Source organism: Fundulus heteroclitus, chromosome 24 (assembly GCF_011125445.2).
Source record: "Fundulus heteroclitus isolate FHET01 chromosome 24, MU-UCD_Fhet_4.1, whole genome shotgun sequence".
NCBI lineage: Eukaryota > Metazoa > Chordata > Actinopteri > Cyprinodontiformes > Fundulidae > Fundulus > Fundulus heteroclitus.
Window position 1 is genome coordinate 11206065 of NC_046384.1, and position 24760 is coordinate 11230824.

Consider the following 24760-nt stretch of genomic DNA (forward strand, 5'->3'; position numbering starts at 1 on the left):
AATTTAGCGCTTAGCGTGTCAGAAGGTTGAGTTATAGATTTTAAGAGCTGTTGATGCGACACAACTCAGCTTTTATCGTTTAAAATGTTTGGAGATTCACACCAAACACATTGGAGGTTGCCTAAAGTACCCTTTAGAACTGTTTTATTTTGGTTTGTTCTTACCTTTTCATCATTGTTGGATTTTATAACATCACTTTTAACTATTAGAATTAATCAAATGTATTGATTTGAATAGCTGCCCAGTGAGTTACAACAGAAAACGGACCAAAAAAAAAAAAAAATGGCTAAACTTCCTGATTTAATTTCATCTTTAAAATAAATATTTTCAAAAACAAAGTTATATAGTATTACGTAATAGTTTTATATTTAGAAGTAGTTTTACTAGTAATAATTTGTATTGATCCACAGACGAACCCCTGAAGACGGCAACTCTTCTTACAGCAGATTATTTTAGGCAGGTTTATTCACTTTTATTTATTTTTTACAAACTTTTCTGCTGATAATTTTTTTAATCAGCTCGGAGATTACATCAGGAACAGAAAAAAAAATTATCTTTTGGTCAAAAATCTAACAAGAATAAAAACAAACTTACTTTTTTTGATGCGTTCATCCCTAGAAGCGCCAACACGTCACAGGTGACGCTACTTAGCGCTAATTGTTGCTGCGCCAAGCGACCAATCAGTGGTTTTTATTTCAAAACTACGAGGAAACACTTATTACAGCAAAACATGGCGGGTTTTTAAGAAGATAGGCGGGCCACTGCCAAATATTTAATTGGAGAAAGAAATTATAGCCACTATATTTTATTGGTTGTCCTTTAAAATGTGTCGCCTCTATTAAAAAAGGGAAAACATTTTTTTTTAATTAACTGAATGTTTATCCATAAAGCTAAAACGGCCTGTAGTGTTTCTGGAAGTGCAATAAAAAACTTTAAATCACCTTCTGGCACAAAATTTTGTTTGGACCTCATCTGTGGCACCGTGGCGCCACCGCGTGGTTTAATCGGTTACTGCGCAAAAAACTCAACCAAAACGGTCTCATTTAGCAAGACGTTTTATGACTTAATCTACAAGGAAATACAAGTTGCAGTCATTCAACTTTATGAGCGAATCTGGAATAAAAGCATAAATATGACTCATTCAACATAATTTCACAGAGAAATGATAACTCAATCAACATTTTCACTCAATTAAACAATAAAAATTTGGTTTTCCAGAGGGGGTGAGCAAGTGCCCACGTCAGTCTGGGTCCTGCATCTGCATCTACGGGCAAAAACGAATGATTTTTGTATAGGCTTCAGTATTTAAAATCAGTTTGTTTTATGGGCTGTGGGTGCATCTCTGATACAAACAGAGGAGGGGAAACCCTTGGGTTTAAACAGCTGTAGAAGTGACCGACATGTAGTGTTAGTAGCTAAAAATGCATCAATGTTCTCCACACAGTTAGAGAATAGAAACAACATTGATTTAAAAAGGTTGATCCAGCTAAATGCATAAAATATAGGACTGTACAGTAGTAGCCGCCGGTAGCCTCGGCGAAAAGGTCCACCATAAAGCCCGTGTCCCTCGGATCAACAGCAGCTGGGTTCGGGGCGAGTCTTCTTCTGCAGGTTAACCGTGTTGGTGTGGATCAGCGGCTCGTCTCTGTCCTCGGACGCCAGGATGCGCCGCACCGCCTCCTCGAAGGCCGTCGCCACGTTGGTGGCGTCCTTGGCGCTCGTCTCGTAGTAGGGGTGCCCGCCGTTGTCCCGGCACCACTGCCGGGCGTCCTCCCCGGACACCTGCCGGTCGGGGACGTCCAGCTTGTTGCCCAGCACCACGAACGGGAAGCCGTCCGGGTCCTTGACGTCGGCGTAGTACGAGAACTCCTTCTTCCAGTTGGAGAGGTTCTGGAAGCTCTGCCCGTCGTCCAGGCTGAAGGTGAGGAGGCAGCAGTCGGAGCCGCGGTAGAACGGCGTGCGGAGGCTGCGGAAGCGCTCCTGGCCCGCCGTGTCCCAGATCTGCAGGGTGACGCGCCGGCCGTCCACCTCCAGCTCCTTGTTGAGGAACTCCACGCCGATGGTGTGGAAGAGGTGCGAGTCGAACTTGTTGGTGACGTAGCGGTTCATGAGGGACGACTTGCCCACGCCGCCGTCGCCCAGGAGGATGACCTTCAGCAGGGTGGACTTGGCGGTCATGGCGGCAGCGGGCTGGGGTTTAAGGAGGTCTGGAGACAACAAAACCAGAGCCAGGACACTACAATTACACTACTAGAACAAAAAATATATAGTATTTGCACTTTTATTACCAAAATTAACTAATTTACTAGTTCTCTATTCATTCAAAATAACAATTACTTATTTTATTCCATTATTTTGATTATTATTTTTATGTTCACCAATCTGAAGATATGAATTCCCACCTAGCATGTCCTAAACTCCACAAAGTGAGCTTTTTTAAAGCAGCTAAACCACGAAGACACGTTGGGGACGGATATAAATCAACAGAAGACACCTTGTCTGTGAAGATTTAGTGATTATCATGAGGGCATTGGGCTTGTGTTTGAAGGGCATCAGCTACATACAGCTAGAAATCACTTCAGGACGGGCTTGCACACTGCAAAAACGGATCTAAAAATAAGTAAAATGTTCTTAAAATGAGTGTATTTATCCTTGATTTGAGCAGGTAAATAAGATCATCTGCCAATGGAATGAGTATTTTGACCCCTAAAATAAGATAATTAGACATCCTGCACTTGAAATAAGATGATTGAGATGAATTGTTCCTATTTTAAGTGCAAAATTCTTATTCTATTGGCAAATCATCTTATTTACCTGCTCAAATCAAGGGCAAATACACAGATTTTAAGAACATTTTACTTATTTCTAGTTCCGTTTTTGCAGTGCACAAAGGGAACGCAAGGTAAGTCGAATTTTCTTGAAATGAGTGCATTTGTCCTTGCTTTAAATGATCTGCCAAATGAATACGATTTTTGCACCTAAAATAGGAACAACTCATCTCCCATCATCTTTATTTGCACTTTATCTAATTATCTTCTTATGGGGGTCAAAATACTCATTCCATTAGCAGACCTTCTTATTTACCGGCTCAAACCAAGGACAAATACGCCCATTTCAAGAAATTTTTACTTTTAATTCCCTTTTCGCAGTGTGGTGAAAGATAACAATAGTTATCAGTGTATTAATGCACTCAGAGAGTGTCTGCAATCTGAAAACCAAAGCAGAAGTGCTCTTTGCTTCGCTCCGGCTGACTTCTTCTGTCCTGCCGCGAACAAAACAAACGCTTGTTGGGTTTTTGACCTTTAGGCGTCCACAGAGGTTCAGATGAGGACAAACGGCGTCCCGGCTCCGCCATCTAACACACTTCCTCCCCTACATGCTTCTTCCCGCTCAGAACAGGCCAGGTAATCCCATCATCAGCCGCCCGGTAAGTCCGCCACGCCACTCATGTGCGCTGCGTGTAACGCGTCAGGCATGAAGTGGTCCGCGTGGGGCGTCACATGGTCGCTGATCACAGGATCTGTGAGCATGAGCCACGAGTGGAGAAACGGCCGCTTCCTCTGTGCAGAACCAAAACAGTTCACTTTTTTTTCTCTTTCTTTTTAAACTGATCAAGTTGTTTATTATTCTTGCATTATCTGTGGGAAACTAACAAAGGGGTGTCATGCTTTCATTTACCTACCAAGGGTCACTTAAGGACACAGAGCAGCAATCAAAGCTATGAAATCAATGGACATGCTGGGAACAGGCAACCGGTCTTAATTCATTCAATTCAAACCACCCAGATACAGTAAATGTGAAAGCAAAATTAGCGGGAAATAAAAAAATAAGCATTTTAAAGTTAACCCATGAATCCCTTTTTAAAACACTGCAAAAATGTATCTAAAAATAAGTAAAATGTTCTTAAAATTTGTGTTATTGTCCTAGATTTGAGCCAGTAAATAGTATTATCTGCCAATGGAATGAGTATTTTGACCCCTAAAATAAGATAATTAGACATCCTGCACTTGAAATAAGATGATGGAGATGATTTGTTCCTATTTTAAGTGCAGAAGTCTTATTTCATTGGCAGATCATCTTATTTACCTGCTCAAATCAAGGACAAATACACTCATTTTAAGAAAATTTTACTCATTTTTACTTCCATTTTTGCAGTGAAGTTCCTTTTTTTAGTCTGAAATAACGACGCCTCCTTTTAAAAGCCAACCGACGTTTTTTGATCGTCACAGCACAGCGAAAGGCCCTGAAAACGTTTCTGTCATGGAGGTTCGTGGGCTAACAAGTTATCTCTGACCACATCTAAAGTCGTCATTTTTTTTAAAAGGCCGACTAAATGTGTGTGAGAGATCAGAGGTGAGGTGTTAGCGCGCACAAAACTGCTGAGTTAGCTGTCCAGCAGACGTTCGCTCCCACGGTAAGCGGCTACAGATCAATGCTGGAGCAGCTGCTGTATCCAAGTATGTTCATGGAAAGTTGAGTGAAAGGAAAACAAATGTTATCAAAGTGTGGACTGAAGCTGGAGCCAGCGATTCCAAAGCCAATCCACGCCTGGTGTAATTTCCTCTGGAGAAATAAGACAAGCCCCCCCACTCAGGAGTCATGTGACTCATTCAGCGGAGGACGCAGCTTCTACGTGGCAAGACTGCGGTTAATAAACTGGACGCATGACTTTAATCGAACCCTCATCAAACCTTAAAAATACAACAAGTTTTATTAAACTCCGGAAAAAATTGCAAGATAATTATTTACCCACCAGGGCTAAGGGTGAAAGCAGCAGGAGTTTAATCAGTTTCTAAGGCAGTAAACATGCAGGTTAATGTTTTACTACTCTTTGAATCGCTGGTTAACGATCGGAGGACGGAAACCCCTAACAGCTGTTTTTTTTTTTTTTGTTTGTTTGTTTTTTTGTACCGACAGGGCCGGCACAAAGTTGAACGGGGCCCTAAGAAGAGTTTGATTGAAGAGTACCCAGCACTATCATGATTAATCGTCTGGATGTGGTGCATTTAAGAGGATTTTATTCACTCCCAACCAGTGAACTCATTCTTAAATTAACTTTAAGATAATCAGATCAATCAGCTTGTGTTGTTTATTAATTAAATAGCACATAAAAAAGGGGTTTAGGAGATAAAAATCTGTGTTATTTCTGTATTTTCCCTCAGGGATTATGAAAGTATTTCTGATTCTGAATAAATAGTATAGATTGGGATATTTCCTTGATTTATTTTCTTTTTGCACTCGTGATCACGTCCGGTCTGACGTTTAAATACAGATTCTTTAAAGTCGGGAAGGAGGGGCCAAGATTAATCAATTATGCTAAATGTCGCTTATTACTGCATCAGATTGTTGTTGTTTATTTAAATATAGCACGGACAAAAAAATGACCCCAGCAGTTTAACCAAGGTAGAAGCAGTAAATTACCTAACACAACCACTAAAAATCATTTGCATGTTTACACACGGACGGGACAATTTAAATATTATCGTACTTAAAGGAGCATTGCACAAGTTTAATGGCTAAATATTGTCCCCCCCCCCATTACTCATACACGCCCTTACAATTTCCCGTCATTTAAAACTTGTTTTCCTCTATTTATTGCAGTACCTTTAGGCTCCATTATTCAGCTCATGAGAGAGCGATTCGGGTCGTATTATCTGGCCGTGCACGTGGGTGTGACGAGTTGCGCGTTCGTTCACCTGCCTACTTCGTTAAATCTCCGCCGCCATTGACGTGTTAGCCAGAGAACACAGGCTAACTTCAATATTTATAATTTTATTACTTCAGAAGACATTACGCCTCTTAAAAGACCTGTGCAGAAGCTCGTCTCCTATTGCACGTGCACAACACTGGTGTCATTTCAACTTGTCGCCAGAGGGGGCAGACGTCTGCAAAAACGCTGGAACTTGTGCTATGCTCCTTTAATTTCAGTAAAAAGAAACTTTGATTTATTTCATACGCCATTTCAATGACAACTGAAGTGTTGCCTCACTCTTTTAAGAACGAAGAAAAAAGGTCAGATCTGTGTAGTGTGGAAATTAACGCGCTCTTGGTTGCCCCCATGCGGTCCGGAGGGGGTACAAGCAGACGCATGTTTGTTGTGCCTCAGACTGGCTGTGGGTGCAGGGAGCATAGTTACTTTCGTTTAAGTTCTGAGCAAAATAAGACTATAAAATAAACAACGGATCTCTCCAAAACTAACATGCCAGTGCGAATTAATCATTTTGCCAAAAAATACAAGGAAGGAAAGAAGACTAGATCGTGTCCGAGAATGGAAACTTAATCCCAAGCCATTGTCCGATAATGGAAGCGCCGATGACGTCACGTTTACTACTTCAGTAACCGATTAAAACTCCAGGAAGTGGCCGATTTTATCGACAAAAACACATAAATTACGACCTCGGCAGATGTACCTGTTTTGTGGAGCTCACTTTGAGGCTCCAGCGGGTTCCATCCTCCTGGCAGAGCTCAACCATCCGGCGCCGACATGGTGCTGCGTGTCTCCCCGCTGCTGTGAAGCACAAGAGCGGCTGATGACGCTCATATGACCCGCCGACGGTCACGCCCGCCTGCTCTGTGATACGGTCACTTTATCCGAAACATGGTTTCCATTTTGTGTGTGTGTGCGTCTAGGACAGTCATTATCTTATGAATCTTCATACTTCTATTAAAAGAAATAGTAAAATTATTATAATTTTTTATATGATGGTTCTATTTGTGACGCTGTGCCTTTAAAAAGAAAGTTTGGCATATAAATTCCAGTTTAACGGGTTTGACAAAATAATAAAGTAAAATAAAAAATTCTTAGTCAATTCTACTTCAGCGTGCAAATACACTCCATAATTTAAACGTGCCAGATACTCAGGTTACAACCATAGATTTTGATGCTCAAACCTACTAGACTCAAACGAATGAATCTTTAGTTTAAAAAAATTGCCTCAAAATATTACATTTATAGTTGTTATAACAACAGCTGCTGTTCACTTTCAACGCTCCAAACAGAAAACTAAAACTGGTCTCTAAAGAATGAAGACGTAATCTTTAATTATTATGGAAAACATTTCAAGAAGTAAACTCAGAACACATATTTTCATTCCATTCACAATAAAAAGGACAGCTTCTTCATTAGCTTTATAAGCTTAAGCAAAGAAAAATGTAAAATATCTTTAATTATTCTTTAACTTGGGATACAATTCATACACCTGAGCAATTATTTGTTTATCTTTTACATAGAAATTTCATAATTGCAAAAAAATTTTTTTAGCATTTTGTATTGTTTTTTTAGCTTTCCACAAGCAATTGTTCATACTTTGAGTCTGTCTTTACTTACTTGATGGTTCATGAAGCAATCATGTGGCAAGCCACAGTGACTAAAAGGGGGAAATCCTTTATTCAACAAAATAACCAAGCGAAAAGCCACATGTAAACAGAGATGAAGGCCGGAGAAGCACCACAACTGGCAGAAACGATGACATATTCTCTGATACCTTACCAACTGTAAACACGTGACCTCATGAGATGCCGAGCTCTAATATTCCCCCTGGCAGGGTGGGTGGTGGGTGGGCGGGGGTCAGCAGGACTCACATGCTGACTGAGCTCTGATATCACATGTCTCATTCAGCGGATTCAGTTAGCAGCACATAAATGGGCTATTGTAAGGGGCCAGGGGCATTTTAGTGGCCATTTTTTCTAGGGATTCGCACAACTTTCACAGCTGCTGTGACCTCACAGGTGATGCGTATGTGGTTGCAGCAGCATCATCAAATCAACGTCAGGATAACTGGTGAGGGTTGACGAGAAGACGAGTGGAGGAAGAAGAACACCTGGAAAGGAGGTTTACGTTCTGTCAGAACGAGCCAAAACATCCAGACAGAGCTACAATGGGATGTAAAGGTCAAAGCATGGTCATGTGCTTGAACGGCCCAGTCAAAGTCCAGACCTAGAGCCAATCTGTGGAAAGACTGCCTCGACAAATTATTGACTTCAGGTTAAGTATGTAGACCACACATTTTATTTTTTTCTATTGTAATAAGCGTGTATTACTTTGAAATCATTTTGAAATCAATTACTTTGACCAAAAATATATTGAATATATATATATATATATATATATATATATATATATATATATATATATATATAGAGAGAGAGAGAGAGAGAGAGAGAGAGAGAGAGAGAGATAGAGAGAGAGATAGATAGATAGATATATATACACACACATACATATATATACATATATATATATGCATATATAGATATATACATATACACATATACATATATATATACATACATATATATATACATATATATATATACATATATATAGATAGATAGATAGATAGATAGATAGATAGATAGATAGATAGATAGATAGATAGATAGATAGATAGATAGATAGATAGATAGATAGATAGATAGATAGATATAGATATAGATAGATGTATATATATAAAATATTTTTTAGGTTGACTGCCGATATATAAATTTATCTTGATATGTTTTTTTTTTTTCTTTTCATAAAAGTGATCTCTGAATGAAAGCTTTATCTCAAATGTCTCACAGGCACATCTTTAAACAAGGAACGAGGAAAAATAAATTTTAAAACTAAGTATGTTCGAACAACAAAAAGAAGTTTTAGTTTATCAATTAGCGGAGTGAAGCTCTGGAACAGCTTGCCTGAAAACATTAAACAATGTAAAAGCATCCAGCAATTCAAAAAAGAATATAAGAAAAGTATTTTTGATGAATACAAAAAAGAGTAATATATATAAAAAGTTGGTATACTGTTTGTTTGTTTTACTGTAAATATTTGTCCTTTACCTCCATGACACATGTAACTGAGGGGTAGGGCTTAATAAGCTTATGCTTCATCCTACTCCTTTTTGAAACATGATGTATGTTTATGAAGTATTAAATGTAAACATTGTTAAATCATATCATGTTCCAAAATAAACAACAACATAACAAACATCTTTAGATAAGTATGAGAAACAGTTGAAAAATAACCTACTGGAATACATAGAAGTATAAATTATAACACAACATATACCATCTCTATATAAACTATATAGCATTATATCTCTTTTTTTATCTCAATATGATTAAAATTTCTATATATTGCTCCAACCTTACTTGGCTTTCTGCCCAGGGCGACCCAGACTCTGGGGCGTCACGTGGCCAAATTAAAAAGTTATGTCAGCTGCGCCCACATTGGGTTTCTGCTCCCTGGCGTGTCTCGTCATTGTAAACGAGAGCCCGGGTTGTCTTTGGTTGTACGTGGGGTGGCAGAAAGTGGGGGCGCCATTCATGCAAGAACCACAATTCCAACGCGACACGAGGAGGAAATGTTCAAGAGGTACAACCCTTTTTGCAAGGCATCGTAGACCTCGACATTACAATGGTTATCAGGAGGCTGCAAGCGATAAATGCCACAGTGAGTATGTAAACCACTGAAGGGCTATTAGGCCTGCAAGGAGGCAGGAAATGAGTGGGAATGGAATGACTGGCTTCTTTAAAAGTCGTGGTTTCGGGTTGCAACTACATAATTCAGTGACTCTGCTTTAGTAAAGTTGAAGCAGCTCTGCTGAGACCTTAATACAAGCCGTTTGCCGCGGATGCAAAACTTGACGCAGAAGCAATAATAAGCATTTATGTTTTTTATTAAATTCCTCGCCAGACATTCATTAAGCAGTTCTCTGTTGCCGCTCAGATTCAGAGGCACACCCAGCCGCTGTGGTACCACTGCTGGCCACACCCGCCGCACGTCACGAAGGTCATGGCGTCGTCGTCGGGGCCGCCGCGCCTCACCCACGCGGGCAAGAACAGCGCTCCTCGGGACACCTGCGTCACCCTGCAGTCCGACCCTCCGCATCTTTTGCAGCGGATCTTCTGCGTGGGGGTGCCCTCCGGCCCCCGGGGGAGCTGCCTCTCGCTCACGCCTCGAGATGAGTACTCCTCCCGCAGCCGCCGCAGCTCGGCGCCGGCCATCTCCTCCGCGGACATCCGGGCGAAGGCCTCTGGGGCCAGGGAGCCGTGCAGGACGCCCTGCCGTAGGTGGCCGCTTCTGGGGTTCCTCAGGTTGGCCACCTTGCTCCTCACGCAGGCTTTGTATTTGAGGCGGTTGGCGCCGTGGAGCTTGTGGATGTGCCGCTCGATGCCTTCAGCCAGCTCTGCTGCTTTGTCTTCATCGGGAGGTTCAGGGCGGAGGGCGGCCAGCAGGAGCTGAACACATTTGGCTCTCGTGGAGTCAGGAGAGGCAGACGTTTTCTCTGTGGTGGGAACCAGACGTTCCTGTTCTGGTGCACTCTCCTCCTTATTTCCACACGTTTGAGCTGGAACCCCGCTATCCCCTGTCTGCTCTGAAGAAACCATGCAGGGGTTTCCAGAATCGGTCGCCTTATCGCAACATTTAACCTCCCGCCCTTCACTGCTGTACTGTCTCTTCCACCTCGACAGCAAACTCTTGGCTGCTATCCTCACGCCGCTCTCCGTGCAGGTTCTCAGGAGTTTATAAAGCACTTTGACAATGTCCGTCGTCTCCAGCTGCTCCGGAGACATTTTACACTTCTCTAGGTCACCGAGCAGCGTCACGATGCTGCCGCAGCTTTGTTCTGCAGCCAACTTCTCTAGCTGAAGAGCACAGTGGACTACTTCCTTTGTTTCCATTGTTTCTGTAGGAAGAGGAAGACGAACAATAAAACAATGCAAACTTCAAAAGATAACAGAGAACAAGCTAATCCAGACAGTTTCATTTAGCAGTATTAAAATTGGTTATAAAACCCCAAACGGCAAACAAAAATGATATTTGGGGTTCCTCAAGGCTGCGTGCTTGGGCAACTTTAATTCAAAATCTGCTCCCCTACCTAGGAGTAAAGAGTATAACAACATCTCTTTATATATCGATAACAAAATTTTATATCTAGTCCTACAGTCCATTACAGTCTCTGAGACAAAGTATCAATGACAAGAGGTTAGGCCACCGATTCACCCATTTTAAAACAGAAGGAACTGCATTTGGTGCCAAAAGACAAGAGTTAAAGGTAAAGACTCAATTGTGCTAAAAATGACAGAGCAAACTAGAAGTCTACAAAAAGCGTACACTCACACATTAAAATACCAGATTTTTTTCTTATGTAAAAAATAAAATAATACCTCAAAACCTCTTCCTAATTCATCCTAAAAGTATTGCCTGAAATTGTGTCTTCCCTGTCAAGACAGGAAAAATAAAAAAATGGGTGCTTGATTTTATTTTCAGTGGGTCAGATTGTTGCAACGCTATATTTACTGGCGTCTGTAAAAGCCACGATTCTGCCTGAACCACAACATAAATTACACCACTGCCATTTGGATTATAAAAGCAGAGATTTCATTGTCTTGTTATTGATCTGTAAAGTGTTGGGGGTTAAATGTTGAGCAGGTGAAAACCATACAGAGCCCTAAGGTCTCCAGAGACCTCCTTACAGGACCAACACACACCAGGACTGCTGCAGCTTCCCTGTAATGGCAGTTCATGTTTATCATGCCTTAGCTAATTAGTTATTTTGTATTTGCATTTTAATGCTTAGATTTTACAGGTATTTATTTAAACCATTGCTTCACTTATCATCCTCTTCAGCTTTCTTCTGTTATTTAGCTATAAATCACCTTGAATTCATCTATTGGCCCTAAAGAAATAACACAAATGTTGCGTTTCAAATAAAAGGAAGTGGATACATTTCTGAAGACGTTTCTCCGTGCATGCAAAAGAAACAGCGCTTTTCCTGACCCGTGCGTTTGTTTGCTTTTCATTATACGCTAATTAGCGGATTAAAATATAACTCCACACATGTTTATGTTGTATTACCTGGTTTTCGCTCTTTCTTCCTGCAGGCCGTGATCCACAACACGTCTGGGAGCAGCCATGTTGTGTCTGTAAAAAAAAACAAAAAAAACAACATCAAAATACTTACAAGCTTTCACCACTAGGTGGCGCTGCTGCACCACAAAGACCCGCGCTTCAGATTTACCAATAAAGGCTGTGGGGTGAATTGCTGAAAGGGATTTTAATGTGGATATTATGCTTAATGATTGAGTACAGTAAGCCACTCTGGATTAAGCTCTCCGTCATCAAGGAGCTTTTAATGTTTGATTTGGAAACGTCTCCCAACAGAGCCTTGATGCTTCGTTTTTCATCCTGTAATTTGTCAAAATTACGTGCTGCAAGATCAGAGCTTTCTCCAAAAACGGATTTCCATGTGTGCGTTTGGCATCTCAGAGTCTTCCCACAGCACGCACAAAGGTTTCTGTTTGCTTTCCCTGACAGTGAGCACAGAGTTGCATTGCTCACTTTAACAAATTAAAGTGGTCAACAAAGAGGGGCGACATGCCGTAATCTTTTAAAGTCATGAGCATAGCCTCGTTTATTCCGGATAAATCTGACCACGTTGCACGAACCGTGGACCGAATGCTTGGATCCGGCATGCAGCAACATGCAGCTCCCGTGCAACAGCAGAAAACAGGACTCAAGACAGGAATCCAAGAAGGTATCTCAAAACAGGCCGAGGCAAGTCTTGGCGCAACAATATGTTATGAAAGAGAGAGATGACTGAGTGTTTAGGATCCTCTGTACTCTTCAGAGCTGAATGTTTCTGCACGTCAAAGTACTGCAGGTGGTTGTTACTACTAACCCTGAGACGGGTCGATGTAATTATAGATTTGGGAATTATGAGGAGGAAAATATAAGAGAGTTGGAAAGCCAAGGAAAAAAAAGAAGAAGAAGAAAAACAGGTTTTCCACTGAAGGAGACTGTAACTGGATATTGACCCCTCCTCTGCAATGAAACAAATGGAGCAACACAAGAGGATAAATCTCATGTTTTACTGAGTTGGCAAAAACTCAAAAAGCCTTCTGGGTAATAATTTGCTGACCTTATTTCACCTCTTTAACCTGCAAAAATAAAACCTTAAGGACTTTAAAGCCCGCTTGCATGCATTTCCCTGATGCAACACAAAAACCGGCAAAGGCCTCAAAAGATGACCGCCGTGTTTATTCACACATAAAGCTGGGCTGTAGATCATATTTCTCCTATTTTAGCTTCCTTTCATTGGCTTCCTGTTCAACCAAGAATATAATTTAGAATTGTCCTTCTCACATAAAGCCCTTAATAATCACCATATATCAGAGCTCTGATTACCCCGTATGTTCCTAACAGAGCACTTCGCTCTCAGACTGCAGGTCTGCTGGTGGTTCCTAGAGTCTCTAAAAGTAGAATGGGAGGCAGATCCTTTAGCTATCAGGCTCCTCTCCTGTGGAACCAACTCCCAGTTTTGGTCCGTGAGGCAGACACCCCGTCTACTTTTAAGACTAATCTTAAAACTTTCCTTTTTGACAAAGCTTATAGTTAGAGTGGCTCATGTTACCCTGAGCTACCTCTATAGTTATGCTGTTATAGGCTTAGGCTGCTGGAGGACATCAGGGCCTATTTTTTTCACTCTGCTGAATTCTCCTACTGCTCTTCAATTTGAATTGTTTGTTATTTAAACTTTTAACTTTTTGTTCTCTGTCTTTTTTGTCTTCATAGAAGGTACACCTGGTCTGGTGTCCTGTTAGCTGTGACATCATCCAGGGAGGACAGATCACCCACTATTACCATCTAACATAGAAAGTACTCCTGGATCAATGTGAGCTTCTGTGCTTTCTGTGTCTCTGCTCTGTCTTCTCTAACCCCCAGTGGGTCGAGGCAGATGAGCGTTCACACTGAGCCCGGTCCTGGTTCTGCTGTTAAAGGGGAGTTTTCCTCTCCACTGTCGCTTCATGCATGCTCAGTATGAGGGATTGCTGCAAAGCCATCAATAATGCAGACGACTCTCCACTGTGGCTCTATGCTCTTTCAGGAGGAGTGAATGCTGCTTGGAGAGACTTGATGCAATCTGCTGGATTTCCTTAGAGAGGAAACTTTATGACCAATCTGTGTGATTTGATTGAATTTGACTTTGTAAAGTGCCTTGAGATGACGTGTGTTGTTGCCGCTATATACATTTAATTCAATTTGTTTGAATAGTTACCTTCTCACCAATTGCAACAAGTGCTGAAGCTCACATTTAGCCGTAAGGTAACACATATTTTGAAGGAAAATGTTTGATTTGGGGCTTCACAGCTGGTAGCCCTGTTGCCTTGCAGCAAGATGGTCCTGGGTTCAAATCCCATCCTGGGCTCTTTCTGCATGTTCTCCCTGTGCATATATGGCAGTCCAAAAACATGGTTAATTGGTCTCTCCAAATTGCCCTTAGGTGTATCTGCATGGTTGTCTTTCCTGTGTGTCTCTACGTTGTCCTGTGAAGGACCGCCGACCTGTCCAGGATGCACCCTTCCATGGATGGAAGTTTAATTTGAAGTTAAGTAACAGAATTAAGTTCTACTAATTCAAAACTCTTGATGACTTCTCTTTGGTTGCGGTTGGGATGTTCAGCAGCCTGACTGCTATCATTTAGTCATTCATTGCCAGGAACGACTCCCACATGCTTCCCCGACCACTGTCTCATACTCCCTAAGCTATTTGTCTTTGCAGGAGAAGCTTTTTTTCCTCTTACACCAGAGACCGGATAACATAAATTTGCTCTTGTGGCGAAAAGGTTAACAGTTTCTCGCATTTCTTGACATATTTTTGCCTTTCAGTCACTCTACTGCAACAATTCGGTCGTTGTTTATCTGGTATTAACCAACTCTACACCTGAGGCTATATAATGCCTAATGTCAGGCCTGACACAAATCACATACCCTGAGGTTCTCCTGAGATATCTGAGCTATGAAACTAGTTTTTCATCATAAGTTTGACTAGATATCAGTGACAATGTGAGGATATGTGAGACAGCTTTAAGGATCCTACACAGTCTTGGGGATAGGATTTGATCATTTTCCAAGTTTGGATAAAATGTTTTGGTTTTAAGACTATATTCCTTATCCTACAATTTAAAATATTAAAAGCTGAAATCATGAATATAAAAGAATGTTATATGGAAATTATATTCAGATGATTTCTTTAACCTTGGATTAGCCTAATCCAAATGTTTCTGTCCAAATCTTTGATCACTTTGGTTTTCCAGTCACAAACAGAAACCCCACGGATAAATAAATCGTTATTAAAGCCGTGAATAAAGCTATTTCACTTCTTTTTGTCTTCTAGAAACTAAATATATGCGCATTAAACTAGTCTTAAACTAGTTTTTAACAGGCTGCGGTTTAGGTGCTAAAAAAACACATATATAAACTCCTATTTTCTGGATATTTTAGATAAAAGAAAGAGGTGTCACAGATAATATGTTGTCATATTTAAAAATCTAAGTTTTATGCAGGATTTAAGTACAAAACTAAGCATAATAATATTTGAAAGAGTGAATCCAAGTTGGTCCACATGCCAAAAAAAGCTGTAAAATAGTCCCTTAGCCCACTGCTACAAACCAACTTCACTATGTTGTTGTACGATAATTTTAGAAATAACGCTTAAAACCCAACAAGGTCAATGTTTTGCACTCAAACGTCCAAAACGTTGAAAAAACTGCCAGAAAAATCTATAAATTTATCTGGAACTTTGGAGTAAACCCGTTTACTTTGGAGTAGTTGGGTCACAGTTTCCACAGCATGTGCAAACGTCGTAAATTAATTGAACAATTTAAGATTAGCATGATTTAATGGCAACTTGCAAGAAAAAAAAACACATACACACAGATGCGTTCCAAATGCATTTAGCTGCCGCCAAAAGCCGTGGAAAAGCCTGAGAGAAAACTGGTCGGTTTGCATAATCGCTCCGGGGCTTCCAGGTCTTCAGACGGCGGCCTTTAAGGCTCCAAATGGAAGTTAAAGCTCTTCTAGGAAGCCTTTAGCAGCGTTAATGTTCAAATTTCCAGATCAGAGCACACACCTTGTCAGGGCAGCAAATGGGCATTGCTGGATTTCAGGGTCTTTAAGGGGATTCAGTCAACCTCTCAGGGGGCGTGAGGGCCTTGAACCTTAGCTTTGACATGGGTGGGGTTCCCCAGCACTGAATTCATGTATGAAAACAAACAAAAAAAATATTCGACTGTCAAACACAACACTGCTGCAGAAATCTGTACACTCCACGCAGGACTGGATTTCCCAAGAAAACACTCATAAGGCTCCTTAGATCTTATCAAGTAATTTCCCCTTCGGCCTGTCTGCACTTGTGCTTCTCAGATCTCGGGGAGTGGAATTTTACCAGCAAGCCGCTGCTGTGGCGGCGGCCCGCCGACAGGTGGCGCTCTCTGCACTGCGCTGGATCCAGCCGAGTGGGGAATGAGGAAGTGCTGTATCACATCCTGCCTTTGTCCCCACCTCCTTGGTAGACCACGCCACATATGATGGCATGCATGCATGAACACGCGCGCACACACACACACACACACCCTCTCTGAGCTTGAGAAATCTAGGGGAGGAGGGAAGCTTTTCTTGTTAAAGAGATCAGCTCCTTTATGAGTTGACATTCATGACAATTTGGCAAGTCCCTGCCAGCTGCCCCTACCCTCCAACCTGAACCCCCCCCCAACACACCCAATGCACAAAGGAGCAGTGAAAAGGTTTACTTCGGCCATGTGAAAACAAGTGATTTTTCTTCCTGATGAAATGCCCCGTAAATCCAGACTTTTAGCGCTCAAGCTGCAGCTTTTGTCGGCTGAGTATGCAGACAATAGAAACCCAAGCTCTTCTAGCACTTTATTGATAAAGAGAAGACAATTAGGGTGTTCATTTGAGGTAATGGTGAAGACAATCGGGAAGCTTGTAGAGCGGCTTCTTCAGCCGCTTCCTGGTTACAGCCAGTTCTGATCAGACTTTTGCAAAGCTAGCACAGACAAATGCATTAAAAACTAACGCCCTTAACGTCTTATACTATGGGAAGCAAACTCCCTTTAAGTTGTATAGATATTGCATCTATAAGAGGACGCTGATGGCTATAAAAAAGTACATCTTTTGATAAAAAAAAAACCCTTCCTCTACTGCAGATTTCTGGTTTCTGCGACGTCTTGCATGTGGAAAGAAGAGCTGCATGTGAAACTTTATCTAACAGGATCTGAAACGCTTTTATCAATGCATGTGCTGTAAAAAAAAAAAAAGAAAAAAATTATGCAGACAGCACGAGTTCATGCCATGCCATCTAGGTTTTACCCAGAGGTTCAGGAAGGTGCAGGGTTGCAAAAGCACACACACACACACACACACAAAATGTGGTTTTTAATGCTGCAAATGCAAAATCCACCCCTTGGTGGGTTACCTAAATGCTTCTGACAGGGTGTGTGTGTGTGTTCGTAAGTGAGTGTGTGTGTGTCATGGGGCTGTTTGGTTGGCTGTTGCTCTCCTGACACACCCACCCACCCCGACCTTTAAGACCTTGACAGTGATCGCACATGACTGGAGTGGAAGGGGTTTTCTGCAGGACTCGCCTGTTTTGTCTGACACCTTGCAAGGCTTCTTCTTTTTTTTTTTTTCTTCAGGTGCTTCTCCGCTCCCTTCTAGTTCGGGAAGACGTACGAACGAGACGAGGTGTCCTGAAGGTTTTCGCGTCGTACGTTTATTAGCAGCTCCGTCCACGCCTCGGGCAGGAAATGGCACTCCCCAAACACGAGAGAATACAACAAGCAGCCACTGTTTCGTCTGCTGTGGCGGATCAAAATATTTTCCTCTTGCTGATAAACTATAGTTAAAGTCAGTGAAAAAAAAAAAGCAAGGAAGCGAACTGTTTACCATGTGACAACCAAACACAAAATGGCTCATAACTGTGATGTGGAAAGGGTATATATTTTTTAGATTTCTTTTATACTAATGAAAATCTGAAAAGTGTGGCGTGTTTGTTTTCACCCCTTAAACGAGTGCAGTCAAACAGTCCCCCAATGAGTGGGTTTTCTTCTAGGATTGTCCTGCATTTGTCTCCAAAAAGTATCCCCACAGCATCATGCTGCCACCACCGCTCATCTGACCAGGGTACCTTCTTTCTATGACTCTCCTATAAAAACAGCTTCTTTCGTGGATCTCTGCAGCTCCTCTGGGCATCGTTTACCCTGATAGAAGTGCTCAACAACCAGTTCAACAAGCTGTTTTCCTAATCATCTCTGTTAACCCTTTGCTCTGGAATAACTGACCTGAAATATAAAGAGAAAAACCACAGTTACCGCGGTCTCATTTCCTTTGTTTTCCCATGAAACCCCCCCTTCTCCCACACACAGTGACAGGACGAGCGCTCGGGCCTTGTGGGAAATCCACCGGCAGCTCGGCCACGCTGGGTAAGAAAACAACCTCATTCCCCATCCGCTCGAAGTCGTGAAGCATCTGCAGGACTTTTATCGCTCTATTGACATCAGAGTGGGGGTCTCAAAGTGGAAACCGTGCCGAGATGTAAGAAGCTACTTACGTCAAGGCTGCGGGATCAATAATGCTCAAAGCTGCTCAGTGTCTACGTGCTTCTTGGCGAGTGTTAAAAATCAAGAAAAGATAGACAGGAAAACAAGGTCTCTGCACCATGTGACCAAATTCAAAAGCCCAGACGGACTTTGAATAATGGACATTTAATGTCCATTTAACGGTCAAAACTGAAACAAATCACTCGTGCACTCCTTGAAATGAGAGCGTAATATAAAGGTGACCAGATTTCTCAGATGCAAACCGAAGACACCTCCTGCCTATTCTGTCAATGGGGGTAAGGGAGGCCGACACGCTCACTACTTCTTCTACTGTGTCTGATGTCAATGATCCAGACGCGATAATGGTGCTTGCTGCACGCAACTTCTTTTCTTCAACCATAAAAACGCTGAAATCAGGGAGATTTCCAAGGACAGCTTTTGCCGGGGACAGGTCAACCAAAACGGGAACCGTCCCCGGAAATCAGGGACCTCTGGTCAATTTAGCGTAATCTGACTTTGCTACGACATGCTCGTTCTTTACCAGGTGGGGAAAATGGAGCATCTATAGGAAACCAAACTGATATTTTCTTTTCTGCATCCAAGCTTAAGCCACAGTCAACATGGTCTAATCTTTTAAAGGTACCAGTCAGGAGACATATACCATGAATATAGTCACCAATTATTTTAATTATGTCACCAATAACTGAAATACGGGACAGCCATGACCTTACTAAACTGTAGAAAATTAGTAAAAGATAATATATAAACTGATCAGGGAGGGTCCTGAGAGGCCTAGCTGCAGGAATCGCTGGTCATCCTCATACATGTGACAACAATCTTCTGTATTCTGCTCATAGTGAAACCAGTAAGTGAGGACTGCAATACCAAAGCCTTTTTATTTCAGATTAACCATTTAGGTCTGTACATTCCCACCAGAAAAGAAAAAATAACCTTATTGGAGGAAGTGTTGTGGCCTAATCGCACCAAACATGAACTTTTGGGCCACAATTCCCAAAGGTAAGTTTGATACCTCATCAAAACAGCACCGTGTCCACGGTGAAACACGGCGGTGGCAGCATCATGCTCTGGGATTACTGTTTTTTTAAAGATCTTCTTAGACATTTGGATAATTAGGATTCACAACCCTGTTGCTCCATATTTTATATAATTATCAATAACTGTAGGTATTGTGTGATAGTATGTTTATAATGGTTATTTTTTTGTCTACTGCTCCTGAGTGATACCTTTGCCCAATAAGATAATTTTGATTCCATGTAACCTTGAACTTAGCTAAAAGAATGCAAATGTCACAAGTTGAATAATACAGACGCAACATTAAAGTTGGGACAAGGTTTGAATGCTTTATCTTGCTTGGTCTAATCGTTTTTGCTCTTTTTGTTTAATAATCAAGCTTCCCTTTGGAGACATATCGGGAAAGGTCCACCGCCTGCTGTCTCCAGGGTAGATTTATCCCCGTTTTAACCACTTTTCTAAACATGCAGGTTCTTCGGGCAAGGAAACAGCAACAGACCTTTCCAACACAGCGCGGCTACATCAACGAAGCGTGTTTTATTTTAAAAAGGCCAAACGAGACGTTAGGCAAAGTCTACCAAGGGCTGATACAGGGAAGGAGCCGTTCGGTCAAAACACAGAGGACATGAAAGGCTCAGTCTCAAACATAAGTCTGTTGTTTGAGAGTTTTCTAATGAGGCTCCATGTTAGCCGCTGATAAGCGAGAACCGTTGAAGGACATTTCCTGTCTGTGTTTATTGTTGTTGTAGTCAGAGGGAGAAGCGGTGATGTGGTGCTGCAGTGTTGGAAAGCGCTGGGGAAACGCAGAGAATAGCGATACGGTCGCATTTTCACTCGGTTGATGAATTGATAACCCAACTAGAAGCTTATTGCAATTTTTTTCTACTCATGTGGAGTACTGGGAAAAACAAAAAGCCCTTTTTCTGGCACATTTAAAGGCTTTCCATCACTGGCCAATTTTAAGGTCAAATAATGATAGCCTGAGCTTAAAAAAAGCAGTTTTCAAATGATTTTATTTATTAAGGCAAAAGGCTATCCAAACCAACCTTGCTCTATGTAAAAATAAAAAGTTAATGCCCCCTAAGCGTAATAACTGGAGGTGTCATCCTTGGCAGCAATGAATTTTGACCCACTGCTCTTTGTAGAATAGATTTAATTTATCCACATTCATTGCTTTTTGAGCATGATTGGCCTATTCATTGGCATCTAAATCAGATTTAGGACGGGATTTTGTCTGAAATACTCCAAGTCGTGCACTTTGTTTGGTGTTTTGGAGCCATTCAGAGCTGGACTTGTTGGTGTGTTTTGGATCATTGTCCGTCTGCAGAAACCAAGCTCATAAGTTTAATGTCAAGAAGTGATGCTCGGACATTTTACTTCATGGTTTCTTCTGTAACCTTAAATTGTCCTGAAGAAGAAAAGCAGCCCCAGACCATCCCTGTATCACCATCATGTTTGGCTGGAGGTATGAGCCAAACATGATGGTGAAATAGAGAGTTTTACTCCGGGTTTAACCACATACACCTTCCAAAAATTTCCACTTTTGTCTCATCAGTCCACAATGAAAACTTTTTTCAGCAAACTAGACCTTTTTGCCTACTTCATGTTATCAGACAGGTCCTATTTCAGGTATTACAGTTTTTATTAGTTGCTTTGACACAGCAATCAACTCAAAACCCACATTTTTCAAAACAGTTAACGCAGAGGTCTAAACAGTGGCACCAATGGTCAAAATTAAACATTTTGTTTGCAAAAGGCTCCAACTCTGCCAAAACATTTAACATATGATCCAAAAGCACATTTTGCCCTCAAACAACACAACTTTCACACACATGTTTGAGCCCTTCCAATCATTCGTTACACAAGGGGCAACAAAATACAAAATACCACACTCAATGTGAATCAGTGCAGCATTGCTGGTTCATGGTAGCCAAAGACTGTACACAGCTTACATGGCAGCGTCATTTGTAGTCAAATTTGCCTTTTTGCAAAAAATGGACCCAGAAGCAAATATGTTGTGATGCAAATTTTATTGATTCTTCCTTCTTTTTTTCCAGATAAACAAATGAAATATTCCAAAAAAGGAAAAATTCCAACAGAAAATACTAGGGCTGTTTGTTCCTTCTAGTCCATTCTGTCCTGACGAATAGGCCACATGGCCTCATCTTCATCACACTCAATATTTTTGCTTGCGATGCACCTAGGGAAAAATCTTCTTGCATGCCTGATCCATCATTGACATGCCTCTGCATCTATATCATGGACAGCAGCAGTCATTGCATTGAGCAAGGGCATCTGCTCATAGGGGCTGTGATCATATACTTTCCATCTCCATGCACTGAAGAATTCCTCTATAGGAATAGATAGAGATGTATATAGTGTATAGCAGCAATACCTCCTGTCCTGTGGAAAAACTCTTACAATGGATGCAACCTTGTTTCTATTGAGAAAAGGTTGAACTCTTTGCTCTGCATCTCTAAGTGAAAGGCCACGATTTACCACATGATCAATCATAGTTGCCCAAATTTCATCTGTAACTTCAGCCCTTCCAGCTACACTGCCACCTCATACATGGATTCCTCTTCCTCATAATCTTCTCCCCCTGACCCATCTACCTCTTACTCTGACTCTCATCTGCCTTACGTTGACCATTCATGCTTGCAAAGAACACACAACATGGCACCTTTTACGTAAAGACTGCAAACTGACTGCAAATTGAAAAATTGTGTAAAGAAGTGTCAATCAGGTGCTTCAGTGATTTCATTCTGATCAAGAAGTTTCTAAGAGCTTGGAACATATGGTTTCTGTTTTGCTACCACAGCTAAAGCAATGAAATTTGGACTGCATGAATGACATGTGCGTTAACTGTTTTGCAAAAGGGTGGGGAAAATGAGTCAAACCAATGAGAATGGGGTAACTCATTTGCAAGAGGTGTCTTTTGCTCTGCAGAGATGGTGATGCTGAAAACTGAGAGGTTGCCAGTTTCTTCAAACAGGTCAAAGCAATCAATAAAAACTGTAAATTCTACATGTCGTGCAAAAATCATTCCTCAATTGCTGCCGTTTCATCGACCATCAAACGGCAGCAATTGTAACTGCGAAAATGTATTTGTTTAAAGGGAACACGGCAAATCGAGAAAAAAAAGTAAAAAGTAAAGTTTTTAATAAACTTATTCACGTGTAATTTTAAATGCATTTCTTATCTAATGGAAACACCATATTGCAAAATAGTGTGTGTTTTTTTTTTACATTGGCAGAATATCTACAAAGTTTTGTGCAATGAAAAAACAGCTAATGTGGTTAGTAAAATCAAACCAAGCTTTTAAAAAAAAAAATTATATCACAATAAATCACAGTAAAAAAAAAAAAAATCACGATTTAACAAGAACGGGAGTGATTAATTTTTCATTTAGGAGAAGGTTGGTTTGGATAACTGCTTTTTGTATTTACCCAGGCTATTATTATCTGCGTTTGTTTGATAGTCAGAGAGGTTACATTGGGACAATAAAGCAAAAGAGAAAGACGTCTACTAGAGGAAAGTTTTCACAGCGCCGTACGCCAACACAAACAGTGAGCTCCCTGTTATCAACCCTGTTTTAGTGTTTGATTACTTAGATAAGTAGATTGTCTGGTCCCGGGTTTGTTAATAATCAGTGTGACGGCAGACTTTTTGTCCACTGTGACCCACTTCTAAGGTATGAATCAGGATTTTTGTTTTTAGATCCATTTCCACATTTGGTGTCCCCTGGAGCTGATGTATGAAGTAAAGATAAGGTTGCACCTCTTTTTAGCCATATAAGAACAAGAGAGAGTTGTTGTTTTTATCCCAAAAGCAGAACAGAAGAGGTACTTTCCTTTTTGCATGTTTCATTTATAACCCTCAGCCTCTCTGGTAATTTCCGTTGGCTGATTGAGTCCAAATTCCAGATATCCCACAGTTAAGATTCATGAGCCTGCGGTGAGCTCGGACAAGACTCCTTATAACCCCTAACTCCTCTACCTTTCTATTTTCCCCTCCTGTGCATTCCATCTTTTCTTTGTCCTTCATTTCCTGCTACTAGGCTTCTCTTCGCTATTTCTTTTTTTTTTTGGACTCCCCCACGTTGCTGCCTCCTCTCACCACCCCCTCTTTTGCCAATTTACCAAACACATTCCTCCCCTCCCCTCCTACAGGCTCCGTTTCTCCCCTAGGCGCCTGTTCACCACTTCGGCCGTCTTGACGGACGCAACATTCTGAGCTTTGAGATCTCAATAACTGCGTCACCGACGGGGTTTTAGGGCACCAAGGGGTGAGAAAGGGAAAAAAGAGAGAGACGGGGCCCGTTAGAAAGAGTGAGATCACACTTTCACTCGATGCTTGTGTTGACGCTCATGTTTCCTTCAAATTCCTGATTGGTCACGTGGCAAAAGCATCAGCGGCCAACAGAGAGTGGGAGGGACCACGCTTCTCTTTAAGTCTTTGAGTAATCAATACAGGAATGCAACAACACATTGTTTTCTCAGATTTCCCCACTCGTATTTCCACCACAAGAGGAGGGAAACCGGGAATGCGTGATGCAAAAGTTGCTTTACGCTAAAAGAAATGTACCCTCTACACAGCATACAGGGCTGGGAAAAAGTATTTGTAACTTCACTTAAATTCCTCAGCTCAAGCAAATCTTAATATCTGGCAAAGATAAGCTCAGGAAAGACAAAAATACAGTTTTCCCAATTATGATTTTTTTTTTTTTTTTTTTGGAGGGAGAAAAACTTTCCAACACAACCGTGAGAAAATATGACTTCCTCTTTTGTATTAAATATGATTAAACCACATTGTTTCAGTTCAATTTCACCCCAGCATGATGACCGCCAGAACTACAGAATCAAGAAAACACTTAAATACAAACCTGTCTGACAACATGAAGCAGGCTAAATCATCTCAAAATTAAAACGTCGCATCCAGGAAAAAAAAAAGTGTAGACACTGTAAGTACAAATTATGAAATAAAAGGTTTCCATCTAATCTGTTCTGTTATAAAATGAGTTTTTCGGCATTCCCGTTCCATTTCTGGTTTATTTGTCATTATTTTCTTATGTAATTATGTCTAATTTGAAAATTTCAATGCTGTGGGGCACCAGACAAATGAGTCTGTATGTATGTCCTAATACTTTTGGCTTCTATGTGACTTCATGCTGGTCTCTATTTGGTTACTTAAATGGGACATATCATGCATTTAAGTTAATCCTTTTTACATTGAAATCATCATTTTGTGGTCCATTTAAAGTGGAACAGCAATGCTTTGGTCTGAATTCCTCATTATCGTTGCCCCACAGCCCCTCTTTTACTCCTTTTCTGAGGCGCATCTGA

General features: G+C 41.2%; 2 protein-coding genes across 4 annotated transcripts in view; both read right to left on the reverse strand.

Moving 5' to 3' along the window:
- Positions 1 to 1037: 1037 nt before the first annotated feature.
- LOC105917428 (ras-related protein Rab-9A) lies at positions 1038 to 6552 on the reverse strand. The gene is made up of 2 exons (XM_012852232.3): positions 6411 to 6552; positions 1038 to 2207 (listed from the first exon to the last, which is right to left on the reverse strand). Exon 2 carries the CDS (start codon positions 2176 to 2178, stop codon positions 1573 to 1575), a length of 606 nt encoding a protein of 201 aa, XP_012707686.1. The 5' UTR covers positions 2179 to 2207; positions 6411 to 6552; the 3' UTR covers positions 1038 to 1572.
- Positions 6553 to 9641: 3089 nt separating this feature from the next.
- LOC105917423 (transcription elongation factor A N-terminal and central domain-containing protein) overlaps positions 9642 to 24760 on the reverse strand; it is a 42750-nt gene continuing 27631 nt past the window's right edge. For 2 of the 3 annotated variants that reach the window (XM_036128359.1, XM_036128360.1), the window contains 2 exons: positions 11849 to 11908; positions 9642 to 10672 (listed from right to left, as the gene is read on the reverse strand). In XM_036128359.1, coding sequence (XP_035984252.1) covers positions 9712 to 10672; positions 11849 to 11908 — 1021 coding nt within the window. In that variant the 3' untranslated portion in view covers positions 9642 to 9711. Of the gene's footprint in view, positions 10673 to 11842; positions 11909 to 24760 lie in introns of those variants that run through there. The other variant, XM_036128361.1, reaches the window with a different exon arrangement.

Coding starts and splice junctions, on each gene's coding strand:
- LOC105917428 (XM_012852232.3), bottom strand. CDS start 2,178: ATGACCGCCAAGTCCACCCTGCTGAAGGTCATCCTCCTGGGCGACGGC.